The 18078-nt window shown below is 40.0% G+C and overlaps 1 protein-coding gene and 1 pseudogene across 2 annotated transcripts in view; both read right to left on the minus strand.

The window, feature by feature from the left end:
* Positions 1–18078, minus strand: part of KMT2A (lysine methyltransferase 2A) — a 73994-nt gene that overhangs the window by 24540 nt on the left and 31376 nt on the right. The window contains exons 4-19 of one of the 2 annotated variants that reach the window (XM_036860568.1): positions 16715–16892; positions 15071–15305; positions 12802–12866; positions 11990–12367; positions 11365–11438; positions 10261–10392; positions 9569–9682; positions 6139–6285; positions 5621–5716; positions 5289–5409; positions 4233–4346; positions 3614–3798; positions 2462–2635; positions 1612–1722; positions 1235–1308; positions 43–236 (exon numbers count right to left, since the gene is read on the minus strand). In XM_036860568.1, coding sequence (XP_036716463.1) covers positions 43–236; positions 1235–1308; positions 1612–1722; positions 2462–2635; positions 3614–3798; positions 4233–4346; positions 5289–5409; positions 5621–5716; positions 6139–6285; positions 9569–9682; positions 10261–10392; positions 11365–11438; positions 11990–12367; positions 12802–12866; positions 15071–15305; positions 16715–16892 — 2392 coding nt within the window. Of the gene's footprint in view, positions 1–42; positions 237–1234; positions 1309–1611; positions 1723–2461; positions 2636–3613; positions 3799–4223; positions 4347–5288; positions 5410–5620; positions 5717–6138; positions 6286–9568; positions 9683–10260; positions 10393–11364; positions 11439–11989; positions 12368–12801; positions 12867–15070; positions 15306–16714; positions 16893–18078 lie in introns of both variants that reach the window. The other variant, XM_036860567.1, reaches the window with a different exon arrangement.
* LOC118900041 lies at positions 10597–11247 on the minus strand (annotated as a pseudogene).

Consider the following 18078-nt stretch of genomic DNA (forward strand, 5'->3'; position numbering starts at 1 on the left):
CCCAGAGAGAAATGGATAACAAGTCTTCATCTGGTGTCTTACTCAAAATTGGCGGTGTAGGAGGATGCAGAGGAGTTGGTGAGTCTGGTTCTCCAGGCCCTTTAGGTTTGGGAGCTGGAATGATTTTCTTCATTAAAGGAGGCTGCTCAGTGTGGCTGTTTTCCTCTCGCTCCTGCCACTGAGCATAATTATGGTCAAGTGAAGGTGGAAGCACTGCGTTTGGTAACATCCCACTGCTGGAAATAATCGATTCAACAAGTATTTATTGAACTCCTACAAGATACCCAGAACTGTACAAAACAGTCAAATTCTTGATATCATCAGGTCTCAGGCCTGGGCACAAGCCTTTCACAGACTGTAAGAACAAGTCACAGAATTTGAAAACTGCCTACACAGGACTTTATTATTTTTAAAAATATAATCCCGATGTATTGTGACTCTTGGTTAAACATCTAGAAAAAAATGATAACCTCATCAGTGTGTCAAAAGGATTCACTGGAATAGAAATTTAAGGTTAAATATGGAGAATCAAGAACTGTTGAGAGCACCATTCGAACTAAATAAAATAGAACCCAGTTATAACTGGGCTATATACATATATAGTACATGTATTGTACATATGCCACAAGTTCCCTAAAACAACAGATACATAAATAAAGAAAAAAAGGGCAGCGGACTGCAATAAACATTAAGTGTTGTCTCTAAACCAGCAATAAAAAGGCATTTCAGGGCTTCCCTGGTGGCGCAGTGGTTAAGAATCCGCCTGCCGATGCAGGGGGACACGGGTTCGATCCCCGGCCCAGGAAGATCCCACATGCCGCGGAGCAACTAAGCCCATGCACCGCAACTACTGAGCCTGCGCTCTAGAGCCCGAGTGCCACAACTACTGAAGCCCGCGTGCCACAACTACTGAAGCCCACGCGCCTAGAGCCCACGCGCCTAGAGCTCATGTTCTGCAACAAGAGAAGCCATGACAATGAGAAGCCCAGGCACCGCAATGAAGAGTAGCCCCCGCTCGCTGCAACTAGAGAAAACCCACGCACAGCAACGAAGACCCAACACAGCCAAAAACCAAACAAATAAATAAATAAATTTATTTTTTTTAAAAAGGCATTTCAACTGATTAATCTTTAATATTAAAACCTAGTCTAAAAAAACCCCTCAATCTAAAAATATAAGAACGCTCAGATTTCTAGCTGACGAAGCGAGAAAAAGTAATACTGAATTTACTCACTTGCTTGATACTTTATTTGGCTCCCAAAACCTGGACTTTTTGACACTGAACCATGGAAAAACACGTTCCATTTGCTAACAGAAAAACAAACAAACAAAATGTAAGCATGTGACCATTCATTTGGAAAGCACATAAAAACCAACAACTTCACACCAGCTTCTCTGTCAATATGAGGATGATTTCAGGCCACCAAGGGAAAGATCCATCCACTCTGGAACCTCACTAATCTCCTCCCAAAGAATCAGAGGAACGAATTAAACCAAAAATGATTTATACACATGACAAAGCAAAACACAGACGAGAACAAGTCTGTTCTGTTCACGTGGTAACAACCCGCGGATTAAGCGTCAAAGATGTGAACTATTAATATCATTCACCCGAATAAAGAAGGACTTGACCATGCTGTTGGCTTTTTTAATCTCTGGCTGCCCTCCATCTGAGTTAATGGCTGCTTGAATGATCTTCACGATGTCATCGCTGAACTCCAACTGTATACAAAACAAAGCGTTCATTATTCATAGAGCAGTGCGCTCTCAGAACCACTTCCTCTTCCCTCCTAGATCATCCGGCACAGAGATCCAAGAGAAGACGGACACCCCATTTTAACACGGTGTAATTTCTCTTTAGTGGAGGCCTTTGGGATTCAGTTCATAATTAACTTGTGGCAGTCAAGACATGCCAGGCTAATAAGGTAAGAATGCAGATAAATTAGCTGTATCCTGGTAAGTTACCCAAACAGGGCCACGATTTTTTACTTAGACTAAAATGAATAAACAACTGAATAGCAAACACGGACCATGAGATAACAGATGATCACTTCCTACACTTTCTTAAAATCATAAAATTAAAAGGCATCTATCTAGAAACGAATATCCATTATAAAAAGACATATTATTCAGATGTGATCTCAAAAGGGGCAAATCAATTAATTGCACATTAGTATTTTTCCATAAACAGTTTTAATATAAAAATAATTTTAATATAAAAATAATTTTTGAAGAACTCAGATGAAAGCCAAATAAATAGACACTACCTTCTCTATCATAACCCATCTTCCAAAACACAGAACTAAAATAATTCACATATTTTTAGGTATTTAAAACCACATGACATTTCTAAATACAATACAAATCATTTTTTAATGCTAACACCCAGCCTCATCCCCCAAAAGACCCAAGGAAGCTAAACTGGAGCTGGAAATTTGGGTAGTTTGCTGTATAGACATACCACAGATGTGTAGTTCCCTTGGTCCATTTTCCTCTTGACTCCTTCCAGATCTAAAGGCTGTTGATCTTCCTGTTTGCTGACCTCAGTAAGCACTGGTGGATCAGGCCCTTCTGGGGAGCTGCGGGAAGGTATACTCTCCTCTGTCTCAGGATTTAAGTCCGGAGGTTTGGCAGCCTGTCGTCAGGAAAGATATGTTTCTTTTATCTAACACTGAAAATGAGGCACCTATGCAGATTCTACTAAAATGAATAAAGATGGTACTGAATGATGCATATTATAAAACCTAAAGAACTTAAAAGTAATCAGAGATTTCTCAAATACTAGAAAAGGAAAGTTAAAACGAGCTGGCTATCTAATAGCTTGGCTAGGCTCACTGAGGAGCTTTGCTTGATAACTCCCAACCTAGTATGAATAAACAGAAACTGTCCAATTCCTTTTGAGTAAGACACAGATACAGCTAATTTTCCTATTCAAAAAACAGACTCTATTAAAAGATAAAGCAGCAGGCTAGCTCTGAGTTAAAGTTATCCATGTGGTTCTTCCAACATTATACCTGTGTTCCCAATGACTACTTTATGTATATAGTTCATGACTTAAACGGACAAGAAGCAGTGATTTTCAAATCGTGTCCTGAGGAGCCCTGGAACTTTGCTGGAGCCGAAGGGTCTCTGGCCCCACTACCACCCTCGTGGATCAGGCCACCATCCTGCTCCCTCTTACCTAGAGCACCACCACTGCCTCCTAACCACGCCTCCTGCCTCTAGGCTCAGTCCTCTCCAATCCTTCCTCTCACTCCAGTCAGAATCTTTTTTTTTTTTCTAAAAAGTAACTCTGATCAGGTTACTCTTTTGGGTGAAGTCCTTCATTGGGCTCCCCATGGCCTTCAGAATACAAAGGCCAAATTTCATATTACAACAGCAAGACCTTTGAAAGAGATATGGCCCCTTCCTTCTTCTTACCCCAGAGAAGGGTTTTACTCTTGGTGCTAAGAATGTTCTTAATAGCCTAAGGCCAAAACAAGGAACTCTACAAAACTAAATGAAGAATGAAGCAAAAGAAAATAAACTGAAAAGCACACACACACAAAAACGCACACATTCCACGACTAGGTAAAAACCACCATTCGGAATACAAAATGAGACTTGGGCCTACCTGTCGGTAGCGTAGCAAGTGGCTGGTGGTCCGAGAGTTCAACAAGGCTGTCAGTACTTGCTTCAGAGAGATCTGGAGCTCTTTTTCAAGGGCCAGTCGCCACTCCGCAGGGTGCCGCTCAGTACAGTTCACACAAGTGTAGGCCACACTTTCCGGAAGATTAGACAGGATCTCATACATCTCATCTGGGAAAACAAAAAACTACAGTGATGAGGTGCTCTGAAGAGTGGGAGACAGGGAAAAGAGAAAGCTATTCCACTGAACTTAATATCAAGCTGCATGTTAGAACAGTATTAAGATTCTCACACCCCCCGAAGAACTCATATGTATTGATCTCCGAAGGGACATTATTAACACTAACTCAGGATTTAGTCACTGGAGAATCAATAGGTTATGGTATCCATAAAGGACAGCAAATAAATATCTTAAAGAATGTGTTCAAGATAAATGAGCACAAATTTAACACAATGTTCTTACTTTAGAGACCAAAAAATAAATTTAAAAAGACTTCAAGTAACAACACTACCATAATTTTATGTTTATAGTACTTTGGGGGCTGTAAGTGCAGCTGTACCAAGAAAGAAGGAAACTGTAATAAAAAGACTCCAACCTTCTGTACCTGAAAGATTCTCACATTTGGAATGGACCCATCGATCACACTTCCCACACTGCATCATCTTACTCTCGTAGTCATCGTCATCATAACACTTATCACAAAGAGGGCAGAAGTTTCCTGAAAGCAAAGCAAAGCTTTCAGCAGAGCTTCGGTTCACATACCAATGCCTCTAAGGCCCTTGACTCACATATGCCAATGTGATGTAAAATGCCAGCCACCATATTCTGCTTCTGAAACTTACAAATGCCAGCATGCATCTACCATGGAACGTTTACACATCTGTAAAGTGTCAAGATTATTCTGAGCTCTCAGAATATGTCACTAGTTCTCTTCTTTAGACCCATTTTTAAAGGTCATGAGGTAGATTTTATAGAAAAAGAATGGAAGACAGAACTTTCTCTCTTAAACATTCCAAAGAAATGTTTCAATTTTTAAAAAAGAGGAGAGGGTAATGGGAGTAAAAAAACACAATTAATTTACACTTTTCCCTTATTCCCAGTGCTTTTTACATTAGAGCTTAGAGCAATGCTTCCTAAAATTTGGAAAAATATACACCCTTCATCAATTTGTTTTATCCATGTATCACCTCTTATTATTTTTTACTTAACAGACTTAATATTGATTTGCTTATTTTAAATAGCTTCAATAGTGAACTTTATATCATTATTATCCTAAGTCAGTTTAATGTATTGGCTATAATTTTTTTCTAGCACAACTATTAAGATAAAATCTTTGACTCAGTACCACCTAAAATCATTTCTGAAACAATCAAATGGATATATACCTCCACTTTGGGAAATACTGGTTTAGAGCATTTCTTTGTGGTGAGTTACTATAAAAAGTCCCCTTGATTCATCTCCCCAAAGATAACAAAACCTCTCTAGTTGCTCTAAGTCTCTGTGTAAGGAAAAGAGCAAGACCAGAAACTTAGGAAATCTGTGTAAATGGCATCCTTGACAAGAATGGTAAGACCTTTTCATTCCACTGCAGTGTCCAGTTCACCTCCCAAACACTAAGTACAACCTCTAAAAGTTGACGAAACTGGCTTTTCTGAAGTACCTTTAGCAAAGAGTTTGGCACAATCATGGCAGAGTGAGAAATCGTGAGACCACTGTGCATCCCACCCTTTGCCGGGAGTCGTGGATCCACAGCTCTTGCAGCGAACGCACTTGGTACAGATCTGGAAGAGATGAAAGAAATTCAATAGGAACTTCTTATTTTTAATATCTCTTCTTATTTAAGATGGTCTCAAATGCAATCCATTTCTAGAGTTGACTTCTCTACTGGGACGGCTTTTCTTCCTCAAGCAGGATATTCTTCTTACAATTTGTACACGCCCAACAGTCCCATGACAATTCTCTCTGAAACTGCCCATTGTGTGAGAAACTCACCCAAACTTTCTTTTTCTTTGTGGGTTTGGTGGGGTAATTTGGTCCCAGGCACTCAGGGTGATAGCTGTTTCGGCACTTATTACACTCCAGCAGCTGCTGTAAGAAAATAAGAAGGCAAAAAGGTGGGCATCACCTCACCTTCACTGGACACCTGTCACTTAGTACCCCATTTCATACTTATCTTCAAGTAAATACAGCACATCACTGTGACAGCTTAAATTTCCTCATAAATTATTTACTCTCAAGGCATAGGGATTTATGTCCTGCCAAAGGCACTCAGTGGTGAACATTCTGATAAAGGAGGTTTGACTTACTTTGAGCATTTTATCCAATGCCACGTTTTCTGCTATATTCCCAAAATTAAATTAAAACACAATAGGCAATTGATTACACCCAGTTAAACAGTAAAAACAGGCTAAGCCAACAGAGGAAAACTGTGCGTACGAAATCCTAGATTAAAAGGCAGAAATGGAGATACAGAGTAATACTGTAAGTGGCCCCATTACTCAGCGTCCTACCTTGGTGGCCTGGTGCTGCCTTCCACAAACATGACAGAACTTGCAGCGCCGACAACACCAGTTTTCCAGCTGGTCCTCCAGAGGGCGCTCGTGCTCCTCCAAACAAAACTTGTGGAAGGGCTCACAACAGACTTGGCAATACACAAACTAGGGTAAGATGGGAACACAGAGGCGGTCAAATAGCACGTAGAAATATCAACCAAATCCTACCTGCTTACTTTGAGCTTTAGGAGTAGTGGTATACATACTGTATTCAACAAGTTCACTAAGCAATGACTATGTTAAAAAAGCAGAATACTGGGGAGTTTCAGGAGACTAAAGCAGTAATAATAGTAGAATTATAAAATAACTAAATAGATACAATCTAAAATTTAATAGAATGTGCTAAGTGCCATAAAAGAGGTATCAATAAAGAGCTAAGGCAACGTAAAAAAGTGGGGAAAAGAGTGGGGTAAGGGGAAATAGGGATGTCTCTATAATCTACTAAATGACTGTAAGCTCTGGTTTGTCCTTCCCGTCTCTAATTTTAGAAGTAAGTTATTTTCATACTGATACAGAGATTTTCAGAAATTCAAATGAGTGTGACTCATAATTTTCTTTTGCCATAAAAGAATCAGTGGGACAACTGGTCAAAACTAAATAAAGTCTACTTAAATAACTGTAATATACCAACGTTAATTTCCTGATTTTGATAATTATATTGTGGTTATATAAGAGGATGTCCTTGGTTTTAGGAAATACACAGTATAAAATTTAGAGGTAAAAGGGCATATGTCTGCAACTTGCTCTCAAATTTTAAGAAAAAAAATGTCTACATATAAAATGTGTGTACATATTTTACTTATTTTGTACAATACATATACAAAGAGAAAAGGATAATGCAAATTAAAAATATTAATTCTAAAGCAATTTTACTCCAATTAAAAAAAAATATTAATGCTTGGGGAATCCAGGTAAAGGATGTATGGGAGTTCTTTGTACCACTCTTGTAGCTTTTCTGTAAATCTGAAATCATGTCAACATAAAAAGTTTTTAAAAATTTGAATGGAGGGAAAATTCATCAAGCACTGGTTATGCTTTAGGAGTACAATGCAGGCAGTGGGCTATTCATTCTCTAACTTCAGTTTTTAGGAATCCTGTGGGATTGCTGTGCACAGCTACACAATTTAAATTAGAGCAATTATACTCTGGAAAAAAAAAAAAACCTGTTTTAACACAGAAGTTGAAGTACTGGTGTTATGAAAATAAGTTATTCCTGTGGGTAACATGTGTATCGATGTAACGAGAGTTAGATTATGTAGGAAAAGAGATACAGTAGACCCCTGGCACTTATATAGACAGAACAGTCTCAGTTTCAACGCTATCTAAAGCAACTCCAGCACTTAGAACAATATATTGTTCGTAACAGGCACTAAGAAAATATTTCCTTAATGAATGAATACCAGGCAATAATTCTGCTAACGTGTAATTTATTTTTTTAATGCCTTTATTTTATTTTATTAAATGTTTGAATCACTAAATTTTTAAAAAAAATATTGCTGAACGTTTACAATGACAATTTTGCATTTCTCCATATACTTTATCATATAATGATGTCATATATTTTCTAAATTTCTTAAATCTATATTTAAGATACAACCATATAATAAGAATCCCAAGGAAAACAAAACTTACACCTCAAAATTACTGTTCATCCCATTACTATTTAAGCTGCTAATTTTTGCCCATTAAAACTCCTTTTTTCTTCGCATATTTAAAAATCCACATACTGGTATCATTTTCATTTAAAAAGTCACTCTTTAATATATAACTTTCAGCATACGGTTATTTGTGAATATAATTTTGCAAAAAAATTACTTTATGTCTGATAGTTTACTTTTGAAATTATTTAGAAAGCTTAAAGATGTAGAAGAAAAATAGCATATCGGATTATATAATCTGCATACATAAAGGATTTGCATTGAACTAAATCACAGAGGCAGTTTTGGTGAATTCTTATTCAATATTGTCTGCACGTGCTAATGCGTAATCTAAAATAGCAAGTGGGCAGGACTGAATGTCTTAACTAGTGAGTCTCACTGATTGCTCAACATCTGGATTACAACTTGGCTTTGGGTTTTCTTTATGACCTTAGAATACATATGTGACAAATAATACCCTAAGGAGGTACTCAGGAATTGAGAACTGTATGAATGACAAATTACTGCTTCCTAGTTAAAATTGTGCTACCTTTCTTCCCCCTTATGGTAAAGGTGGCACATACTCACTGCAAAAAAACTCAAAAAGATAAAGAAAAAACAAAACTCAACCACAATCCAACTACACTCTTAAGATTTTGGTGTAAATCCTTCAGAATCCTTTCTACATATATATTTCAAAAACATTTTTCCAAACCAAAATGGGATCATGCTTTTTACATACTATTTTGTGACCTGCTCTTTTAACTCAGTGATGTGTCATGGACATCTTTCCATGTCAATATGAATCTATATTATCATCTTTAGGACTTCATATGTGCCATTATATGCATGTCCTATAATTATTTTAACCGGAATACCAGCCCCTTATTGATGACATTTTGGGTTGTCTCCAATTTTTTATTATCATAAATACTGAAATAAACCCTTCTGTTTATTATATATATATACAAATATGTATACATATAGAAGGGTTTATTATATATATGTATTATATACATACATGTATACAAACATACATATACATATAATTTATCTAATTATATCCTCAAGATAAATGCCTGGAGTGCAATTGCTGGGTTAGAGGGTATACCCATTTTAAAGATAAATACATATTTCCAAACAATCTTCTCAGAAAGACTGTAACTAATTTAGATTTCCAGAAACAGAAAGTCTCCATTTCCACTTGATCCTTTTATCATGCTTTAATTTACAGTGTTTGGTAATCGGAAGGCTTAACGCTCCCCCCTCCCACAATGTTTTTACTTCTCATTTTGTGAATTATATACTCCTGCCCTTAGACTATTTTTTTTACTGGGTGTTTTCCTTTTTCTTATTAGTTGCTAAGAGCTCCTTATAGACAAGGAAGTTTTGCTATTCAACGTAAAACAACTATCAACAGCATCTCTTTTTCTAGAAAAACATTTATTATTTCTTCCATGTTAGGACATCTAGCAAAAAATCAGAACTCGAATAATGAGTGAATTTAAGAGATGAAACTATTAAACTTCTCACAATAACTGCTACTCTTAAAAAAAAAAAACTGCTACTCTAATAAAAAGCAGACTCCTTCCTGAAATTTCTAAAAAACTTCAAAAGCATTTCATTTGCAGGTTTCAACAGGATATAGTGCCTGCTATATACCAACAAAACAGAATATAATGATTTCTTTCATCACAGCAAAATAATCTATCATTATACTGTCTGGGGTACCAAGAAGCAGGATATCTTACCTCTACATGCCCACTACTGGCACAGAGAAAGCAAACCACCCTGGGTGTTATAGGAACAGAGGTCAAGATTCCTAAGCCTCCCATCTCCCACACATTTTCTGCTTCACAATCCTCCTGCGGAGAGAGAGAAAAAGATCATTTATGAGAGTTTTACGACATAACGCTGCACTGAAAAAACGCTGCATTGAAAATAAGGACGAAAAGCATAAAATTAGAGTGACACCAGAATGTCGAGAATATTTCATCTCAATGAGTTCAAAATAACTGCTGCTTTGAAAATTTTAAATCTCAGACACAAACTCTTAAAAGGCTCACCTGTTAACTACAATGCAAAGATTTACTGGGGTTGAATTTCCCTTAGAGTTTTGCTGATTCAAGCGATCATCATGGTTTGATAATACCTATGTGAAAAAATCACTTCCTCAGATACTGTTCTCATCTAAAAGCACTTTACAGCTCAGGATGGGCAGGACTGGCTCCGTGCCTCTGTCCTTCAGTCAGTTCACAGACTGACCTGGTAACACTGACCGGAGTTCTCACACACCTGAACCCATCTATTAATGGCAGATCTTCATTCCTCCGCCCCACCCCCCGAAAGAATTTCCTCTCTTTCAACACCTTTGGTAACATCATTTTCTTGATTTAAAGTCCACAACACTCAACATACTCCCGTGGTCACTGAACAATTTTACCTTAAAGTCCACTCTGATCCTGTGGACTCCATCTGCTGGGACTTTCTGCTTTGAACTATTGCCATTGGAGAGAGTGCTGAGGATGTTCAAAGTGCCTGCATTCTCCTGCTTATTGACCGGAGGTGGTTTTTCCTATGGGGATAGAAGATGGATAAAGAACAAATCCACACCCTGCCTGCCTTCACTCTTGCAACAGATAATAATGCAAATGACAAATCTTAATAGATCTGGAAAACATGTTTCCAATATAAGTATCCTACAGAAACAGACAAGTAATCTTCAGGAGATTTTTTTTTTCCATTGAAGCATTTTATTGGCACGTATGTATTTATACCCCTAGAAAACACATCCCAGGCTTTTCCCTCCTGCGTGTCTTCATCTTGCTTCCTCGTGGTCCACGATGCCAGCTGAGGTTGTCAGTACAATGAAACCACACTGACCAGATGGGAGCAGGTTATTCTGCCATTTTTCTAGATCTTGGAGTTGCACACATCAAATCTGGGGCTGATCACTCCACACTTGTGTAACCTGCCTATGAGATTCAAAACAATTTTCCCAGCTCTGTGATCATCAATGATTTCAGATTTGCCAACGTAACCATGCTTCATCATCACAGTTAGAAACTGGGCAGGGACTCTGGAACATGCCTTAGTAAGAACCTGGCATTTGCCTCTCTTTTCAGCACTGCTGATGCTCTCAAGAGCATCAGCCTGGACTTGCAATGCACACCACTACGGGGGCACAGCAAGAACCGGAAAAGTCTTAAAGACCTCTCTCTCCACATGATAAAAATAGTGAGTGATTGTTATAGACAAATACTGCTAACGGATGTTGAGGGGGAAAAAAAAATTTTACTCATCAGCCTGCAGCATAAGCATGTGGGGCTACAAGGAAGGGGAAAACAACAAGGGGAAAAAAAGAGAAAAAATGGAAGTGAGCTAAAGCCTAAACCTGAAGTTTGCTAATTTTAAGAAATTCCACTGCCATCTACACAGAAGCAGAAATGCAGTTTCACTCAATCACGTAAATGTCAAGGATAAGGCTATTTCCCTACAGAATAGAACACATCTTTGACAAATGGCAGGGAAACAAATCTTTCCTCACCTTTTCTTTAGGCTTTTGTTTTACAGGAATACTGGGGCGAGGAGCCACTTTTTTCTGCTTGCTTTGCTCTGGACCTAAAGAATTCAAAATAAACTGCAGTCAGATGTCACTAAACTTACAGTTAATGCTAAATAGCAACGATGACTCTAGCACTGATTGGCCTGCAAAGAAAGGGGCATTAGAAAAAACAAAAAACTATTTAAACTCTAGGCTTTAAATAGGAAATTAAGACAGTATCTCCAACTTAACTGGTTTTTGCTTCTATTTCTTTATTATTATGTAACAGTTAAAAGAGAGCTAATTGGGACTTCCCTGGTGGTCCAGTGGTTAATACTCCACGCTCCCAATGCAGAGGGCCCGGGTTTGATCCGTAATCAGGGAACTAGATCCCGCATGCATGCCGCAACTAAGAGCCCGCATGCCGCAACTAAAAGATCCCTCGTGCCACAACTAAGACTCGGTGTAGCCAAAAAAAAAAAAATTAAATAAATATTTAAAAGAGAGCTAATTTTCTTGTACCAAAGACTTAAAAATACACATTTCAGGTTTCCAAATGCTGTTTAAGATGTCAGTGTCCTGTGCTGGTACTTCTGGTGCGGCAGTTCTTCCTGCTGTCCTCACTCACCTGACTCCGGAGGTGGAGGCTGCCTTTTCTTGGGCTCACTAGGAGTGGTCTTGGGGACTTCTTTTCTCGGTGGTGCTGTGCTGGGGGGCTGTAGGGGGATGGCTGGTGCCGGCTGGGAGACCTGCTTGCTGGACTTCCTGGAAGAGGGCGTGGCCACTTGTTTGGCCTCAGGTCCTGGGGTGGAGGCATTCCCTTCCTCACTCTTGTCCTCCGGGGGCTTGCGCGGAGGTGGTTCACTGTTGCTTTTCTTGGGGGCGGGATCCTCTCTTGCTGATGGGGTAGACTTCTGACTAGAGTCAGCCAAGTTCTTCACAACACTGCTCTCTTTGCTCTCTTTCTTTTCACTGGTCTTAGACTTCTTCTCTTTCTTCTTCACAGCTGGGGGTGGGGGGGGAAAGCAAGATTATTTTTCTGTAAGTGAGAAAATTTTATTTAAAATATAAGTATAGGAATGTAACAATCTTAGTCTCAGTTTCCTACAGCTAAAGTTGACACTGGAAGACTCAAGAAAGTTAATGCCAAGTTGGCAAGTGAAACAGGTATACTTTTATTACTCTAGGAAATGAAATATAATGTAATTTTTTGTATGAATTTAAAAAAATTTTTCTTATGGAAATATTCAAACATACTCCAAGATGAAGGGAATAGTAAAATGAACACTCATGTACCTATCACCCAGCTTCAACAACCAACAGCTCCCTGGGAAACAGCAGTACTTGAAAAAAGGCTAGTATTCTCTTTACACTAGATGTACACAACTATATGACATTAAAGCAGGAAGCATTTGGGGGAAGATCTTTTGACAACACTACCTTTTGCTTGCTTCTGAAGGTAGGCTTTGGAAGGCATCCATTGTAGATTCTGACACTTTCTCATCCTAGAATAATAAGGAATAGCATAAAGTAAACTTCATTTAGGAGAGAAGCAATTGAAGCAAGTATTAATTCGTCTGCAAGAATCCGTGAACCTTGGGCTTCCCTGGTGGCGCAGTGGTTAAGAACCCGCCTGACAATGCAGCGGACACACGTTCGAGCCCTGGTCCAGGAATATCCCACATGCCGCGGAGCAACTAAGCCCGTGCACCACAACTACTGAGCCCACGCTCTAGAGCCCACGAGCCACAACTACTGAAGCCAGCGTGCCTAGAGCCCGTGCTCCTCAACAAGAGAAGTCACTGCAATGAGAAGCCCGTGCACCGCGACAGAGTAGCTCCCGCTCGTCACAACTAGAGAAAGCCCGCACACAGCAACGAAGACCCAACACAGCCAAAAATAAATAAATAAATTAAAAAAAAAAAAGAATCCGTGAACCTTTATTCAGGTTCATTTTGAGAGTTGAAAAAAGGACTGCTCATTATTTAAATTCAAGCCTCTAAATCCTCTGATCAGCAATTTCACCTACCTTGAGGATCTAAAAGGAGCAAATATCAAATTATTTTTGAAATGGGACTCAAATGTCTTGCAACCCAGTACTGACTAGCGCCACACACAAAACGATCAGTCATTATTTCTTACAGTCAAATCAGTCCTGCTCCCTTATGAGATTATTACTCATATAGTAATCTGAATACAAAATGGACTAAAATTACCCAAGTCCTTTGTCTGCCACTACAATGCTACAGGTCTATCTCAGGGCTTTGATAGATATTTCAGTCCTCAGTTTATTGAAACTCAAAACTTAATTTGAAGTTTAATATTGAACTGAATCCACTGCAACCCCTAAATTTAGTGCAATTTTATCTTGCTATCATGTACCTTTTTTTGTTGTTCTGTGAATTGTCTCACTTCTTTCCACTAATGGGACTGAGACAAGATTCTTGCTTAAGGCCAGACTAAACCAAAGCACAGAACTTCTCGGTGTCTCCTAGAAACTGTCTCCCCTTAAGTAAATAATGCAGCATTTCTCCCAATTATGTTTTATATAAATCACTTTCGGGCTTCCCTGGCGGCGCAGTGGTTGAGAATCTGCCTGCCAATGCAGGGGACACGGGTTCGAGCCCTGGTCTGGGAAGATCCCACATGCCACGGAGCAACTGGGCCCGTGAGCCACAATTACTGAGCCTGCGCGTCTGGAGCCTGTGCTCCGCAACAAGAGAGGCCACGATAGTGAGAGGCCCGCGCACCGCGATGAAGAGTGGCCCCCGCTTGCCACAACTAGAGAAAGCCCTCACACAGAAACGAAGATCCAACACAGCCATAAATAAATAAATAAATAAACAAACAAATAAATAAATAAATAAAATTTTAAAAAATAAATAAATCACTTTCATGTTATTCGTTCATTCAGCGAATATCTATGGATAATATCTATTCCTGGTGCCAGGCACTTGATGAGATACTCAACCACCAAAATTTATTTATGCAACTCTCTTGATCCACTTTCAACAAATTATCCCACAGAGCAGAAAGTGCATCCACAAACTGACTAGAAAAAGGGAAAAAAGGTAGAGTAATCAAAACTTCCAAGGAATTCCCTGGCGGTCCAGTGGTTAGGACTCGGCGCTTTCACTGCCGTGGCCCAGGTTCGATCCCTGGTTGGGGAACTAAGATTCTGCAAGTAGCGCGCGGGGCGGGGGAAGACTTCCATAGGCATGAAAATATTCTGAGAGTTAGAGAGTGGAGAGACTTATATCACCAATATTTCCTGAATGCCATAAAGATAAAGGTAATTTCAGTTGACCTGATAAATACTAGGCCTAAATTCGTTGGTGATTAAGTAGAAACCCTCCAGAGTTGCACTGATATGGCAGCTCTAGACACATGTGGCTATGTGAATTTAAAATTACATGGAAATTTTAAATGTCGTTCCTTAGTCACACCAACCATGTTTCAGGTGCTAAACAGCCATATGGCTAAGGGCTACCACACTGACCTGAGCAGATACAGAACGTTCACAGCACTGCGCCTGAGGATTTCTGATTTAAGCACAGCCCAAACCCAGCACAGCACGAAATCCAAGCGTGCAACTCATCTTGCAACTTGAGGTGACTTGGTACAACCACACTGGGCGTTCGGGCGCTTTTTTCTCTGTGACAAGCGGGACAGTGGCTGAGACCAGCCCCCCAGAGAGACGCGCACTCACTTGCAGCACTGCTTCTTTATGTTGCGGCCACCAAACTTGGGCTTGTCCAAGCAGTTAGTGCACACACCACAGTCCTCAGGCACCTGGCAGCCGGGACACTGTCCACACCGCCTTGACCGCCGTCCCTTCTTTACCGGAGGTTCCTGCGGCGCCTTGTTTCTGGTGACGGGTTTAATTGGTTTGATGGGCGGAGCAAGAGGTTCGGCGTCTTCTGAGCCAGCAATCGATGACTTGTCTGTTAAAGAAACGTGGCATTAGCTCTGACAGAGTGTCTGGGTCCTTCCTGGGAGCAGAGGGGAGATTCTCAAAATCTACTGATGTTAGTATATACATTCAAACCTTGTTTTAATTGGGACTCCAGAAATCAAATTCATTACAATAAAAATATTCATATGCAGAACACAGAGCCTGTTTTAAATAATTACTTAAATGTTTAAAAATGCCTGTAACTTGCAGCTTGATGAAAGAAGAAATCCAAACAATGAAAACAAAATACAGTGTAACCTAAAGTCAAGAATATGAATTGAGGGAGTTCCCTGGTGACCTAGTTGTTAGGATTTGGCACTTTCACTGCAGGGGCCCGGGTTCGATCCCCGGTTGGGGAACATCCTGAAAGCCACGCAGCGTGGCCACAATAAAAAAAATAAAATAATTAATTTCTTTTTTTTAATTAATTTTTTTAAAAAGAAAATACGATTAAAAAAAAAGAAAGTAAAGAAAGCATTAAAAGAAAAAAAAAAAAAAAAAGAAAGAGGGCTTCCCTGGTGGTGCAGTGGTTGAGAATCTGCCTGCCAAGGCAGGGGACACGGGTTTGAGCCCTGGTCTGGGAAGATCCCACATGCCATGGAGCAACTGGGCCCGTGAGCCACAACTACTGAGCCTGCGCGTCTGGAGCCTATGCTCCGCAACAAGAGAGGCCGCGATAGTGAGAGGCCCGCGCACCGCGATGAAGAGTGGCCCCCGCTCGCCGCAACTAGAGAAAGCCCTCGCACAGAAACGAAGACCCAACACAGCCAAAAATAAATAAATTAATTAATTAATTAAAAGAAAAAAGAAAACAAAAGAATATGAATTGAATGCTTCTGAAGACTCTCTAAACCTCTAAATTTCATCTGAGCAGTCACCCATGAGAACGTGCCTCACAGACCTGAAACCACAGGGCCCCAGCTGCTGTGCTCTGAAATCCAGGGGTACAGAGGCCACACTTACCACAGGGGTTGCTCTCAGGCAGTGACAAGCGTGGCAGGGATACTAGGGTAGGCCTGTTCCCGGGAGACACGAGACTCCTCTGACAGTCAATGTTTGCTCAAGGGCTCCCTGACAGCCTTGCCAAACTTTCTCACACTGCATGGCATCCAGGAAGATTCTGCCCAGCCTTCCTTCCCACTCTCCTTCACTAGGGTCAGACTTACAGAGCAGTCTGACAGCTCTCCCAGCCTTTCCTGACTCCCTCCCCATTTCCTCTCTCAGGCATTTCCTCTAATAACACCCTTACACATTTAATCCCCCCGCCCTCCGCCATCTGGTTTTTGGAGGACCCAGCCTAACATATAATGCTATGAAGAGCCTACTGGGCACTCCCAGGATGATCAGCAAACAAACCCAGTGTCTGCTTAGACCTCAAGGTTGACATCCCCGACCTACCATCATTTCCCATGGAAGACAAAATCTTTTCTCGTTCTTCCCAAGGTAAGGCACTCAGGGTGGGCATGTCATCAGGAAACACAGCTCGTTTTCGGCCAAGGGCAACAGCAGCTCTTCTGCAGACGTGTTTAATCCGGGGTCCTCGCACAGAGGTCTCCGATGAGTCACTTTCTTGACCCTGAGTGGGAGGCAAGCCAAAAACAAACAATAACAACCATATGCGCTGAAAATATAATTGAATGAAGCCAAGGTATAGTTGATTAACTTATAATCTAGAATCCACACATACAACTCTAGTTATTCCCAGCTGACATGCCATATCAATATATAGAAATCACCTACTTCTAAAATGGGCAGAAAAGGATTCTAATCAAAAAACAGAAACCAACTAAGCTTCTAGTCCCAATTATACTACTTCTTTAAAATTTCCCTCAAAAAAAATCAAGCTGCCAGTCTGCATTATCAAGAAGCTCATTCTCGTGTAAGTAGGGCTTATCTAAGCACAGACTATTTCTTATATTTCCCTGATCAAGAGAGAAGTAGGGGGAAATAACCTATAAATGGAAGTATAAAAGGCCACGGCTCCAAACAGAAATGTCTCACATTTTAAAGAGCCACGGCTCCCATCACTAGGAGGTTAACCAAAAACATCCAAAATGGTGTCAGAAATAAGTCTCATCATATTCCTGCTAGACCCCTCAACTGGCAGAATTACTAAATGTAAATGTGGCCCTACGTTGAATAACATTAAAACCTAAGTTTGTGGTCATCTTAACCTAACTGGATATGTTGGTATGAACACGCATCTACTACATGACAATGTTTAAAAACAATCTAAAGATTGGCAGGTTTTCTCAGAAAAGGCCAGTGCCTAGCTCGCTTTGTTAATTAAAAAAAAAAAAAAAGCTCTTCTTTACAAAAATCTGTTTGTCATCATCTTCACTAACTGAATTGTACAGCTTTTCTGTACCACAACTTGAGGCTAAGTGCTTCTCATATGTATTCTGCAAATACCTATTTTCTATTGGTCTAATCACTCACAACTCAGAGGAAGAGATCCCCCCACCCCGTCCCTGTTTTCTATAGTAAACAACAGTAAAACAGTCTGACTGCAAAAATGCACCTTCAAAATTAAGTCACAGATTCCATCAAACCAAACCCATTAAGTACAAACAACTCAGCATTCAGGGTAATGTGGCCCCACGTACCTTTCAGTCTTGGTTCACCGCTTTCCTACACGTACCAGTCCAGCTATCCCCGTTCCTCAAGTACGTTTTATACGTTTCTATCTCTACCCTACACTGTTTCCTCTCCTTAAAAATTTCTCCCCTATCATCTTCTTCTACCTATCAAAATCCTACCCG

The sequence above is a fragment of the Balaenoptera musculus genome, chromosome 8 (genome assembly GCF_009873245.2).
Source record: "Balaenoptera musculus isolate JJ_BM4_2016_0621 chromosome 8, mBalMus1.pri.v3, whole genome shotgun sequence".
NCBI classification, from domain to species: domain Eukaryota; kingdom Metazoa; phylum Chordata; class Mammalia; order Artiodactyla; family Balaenopteridae; genus Balaenoptera; species Balaenoptera musculus.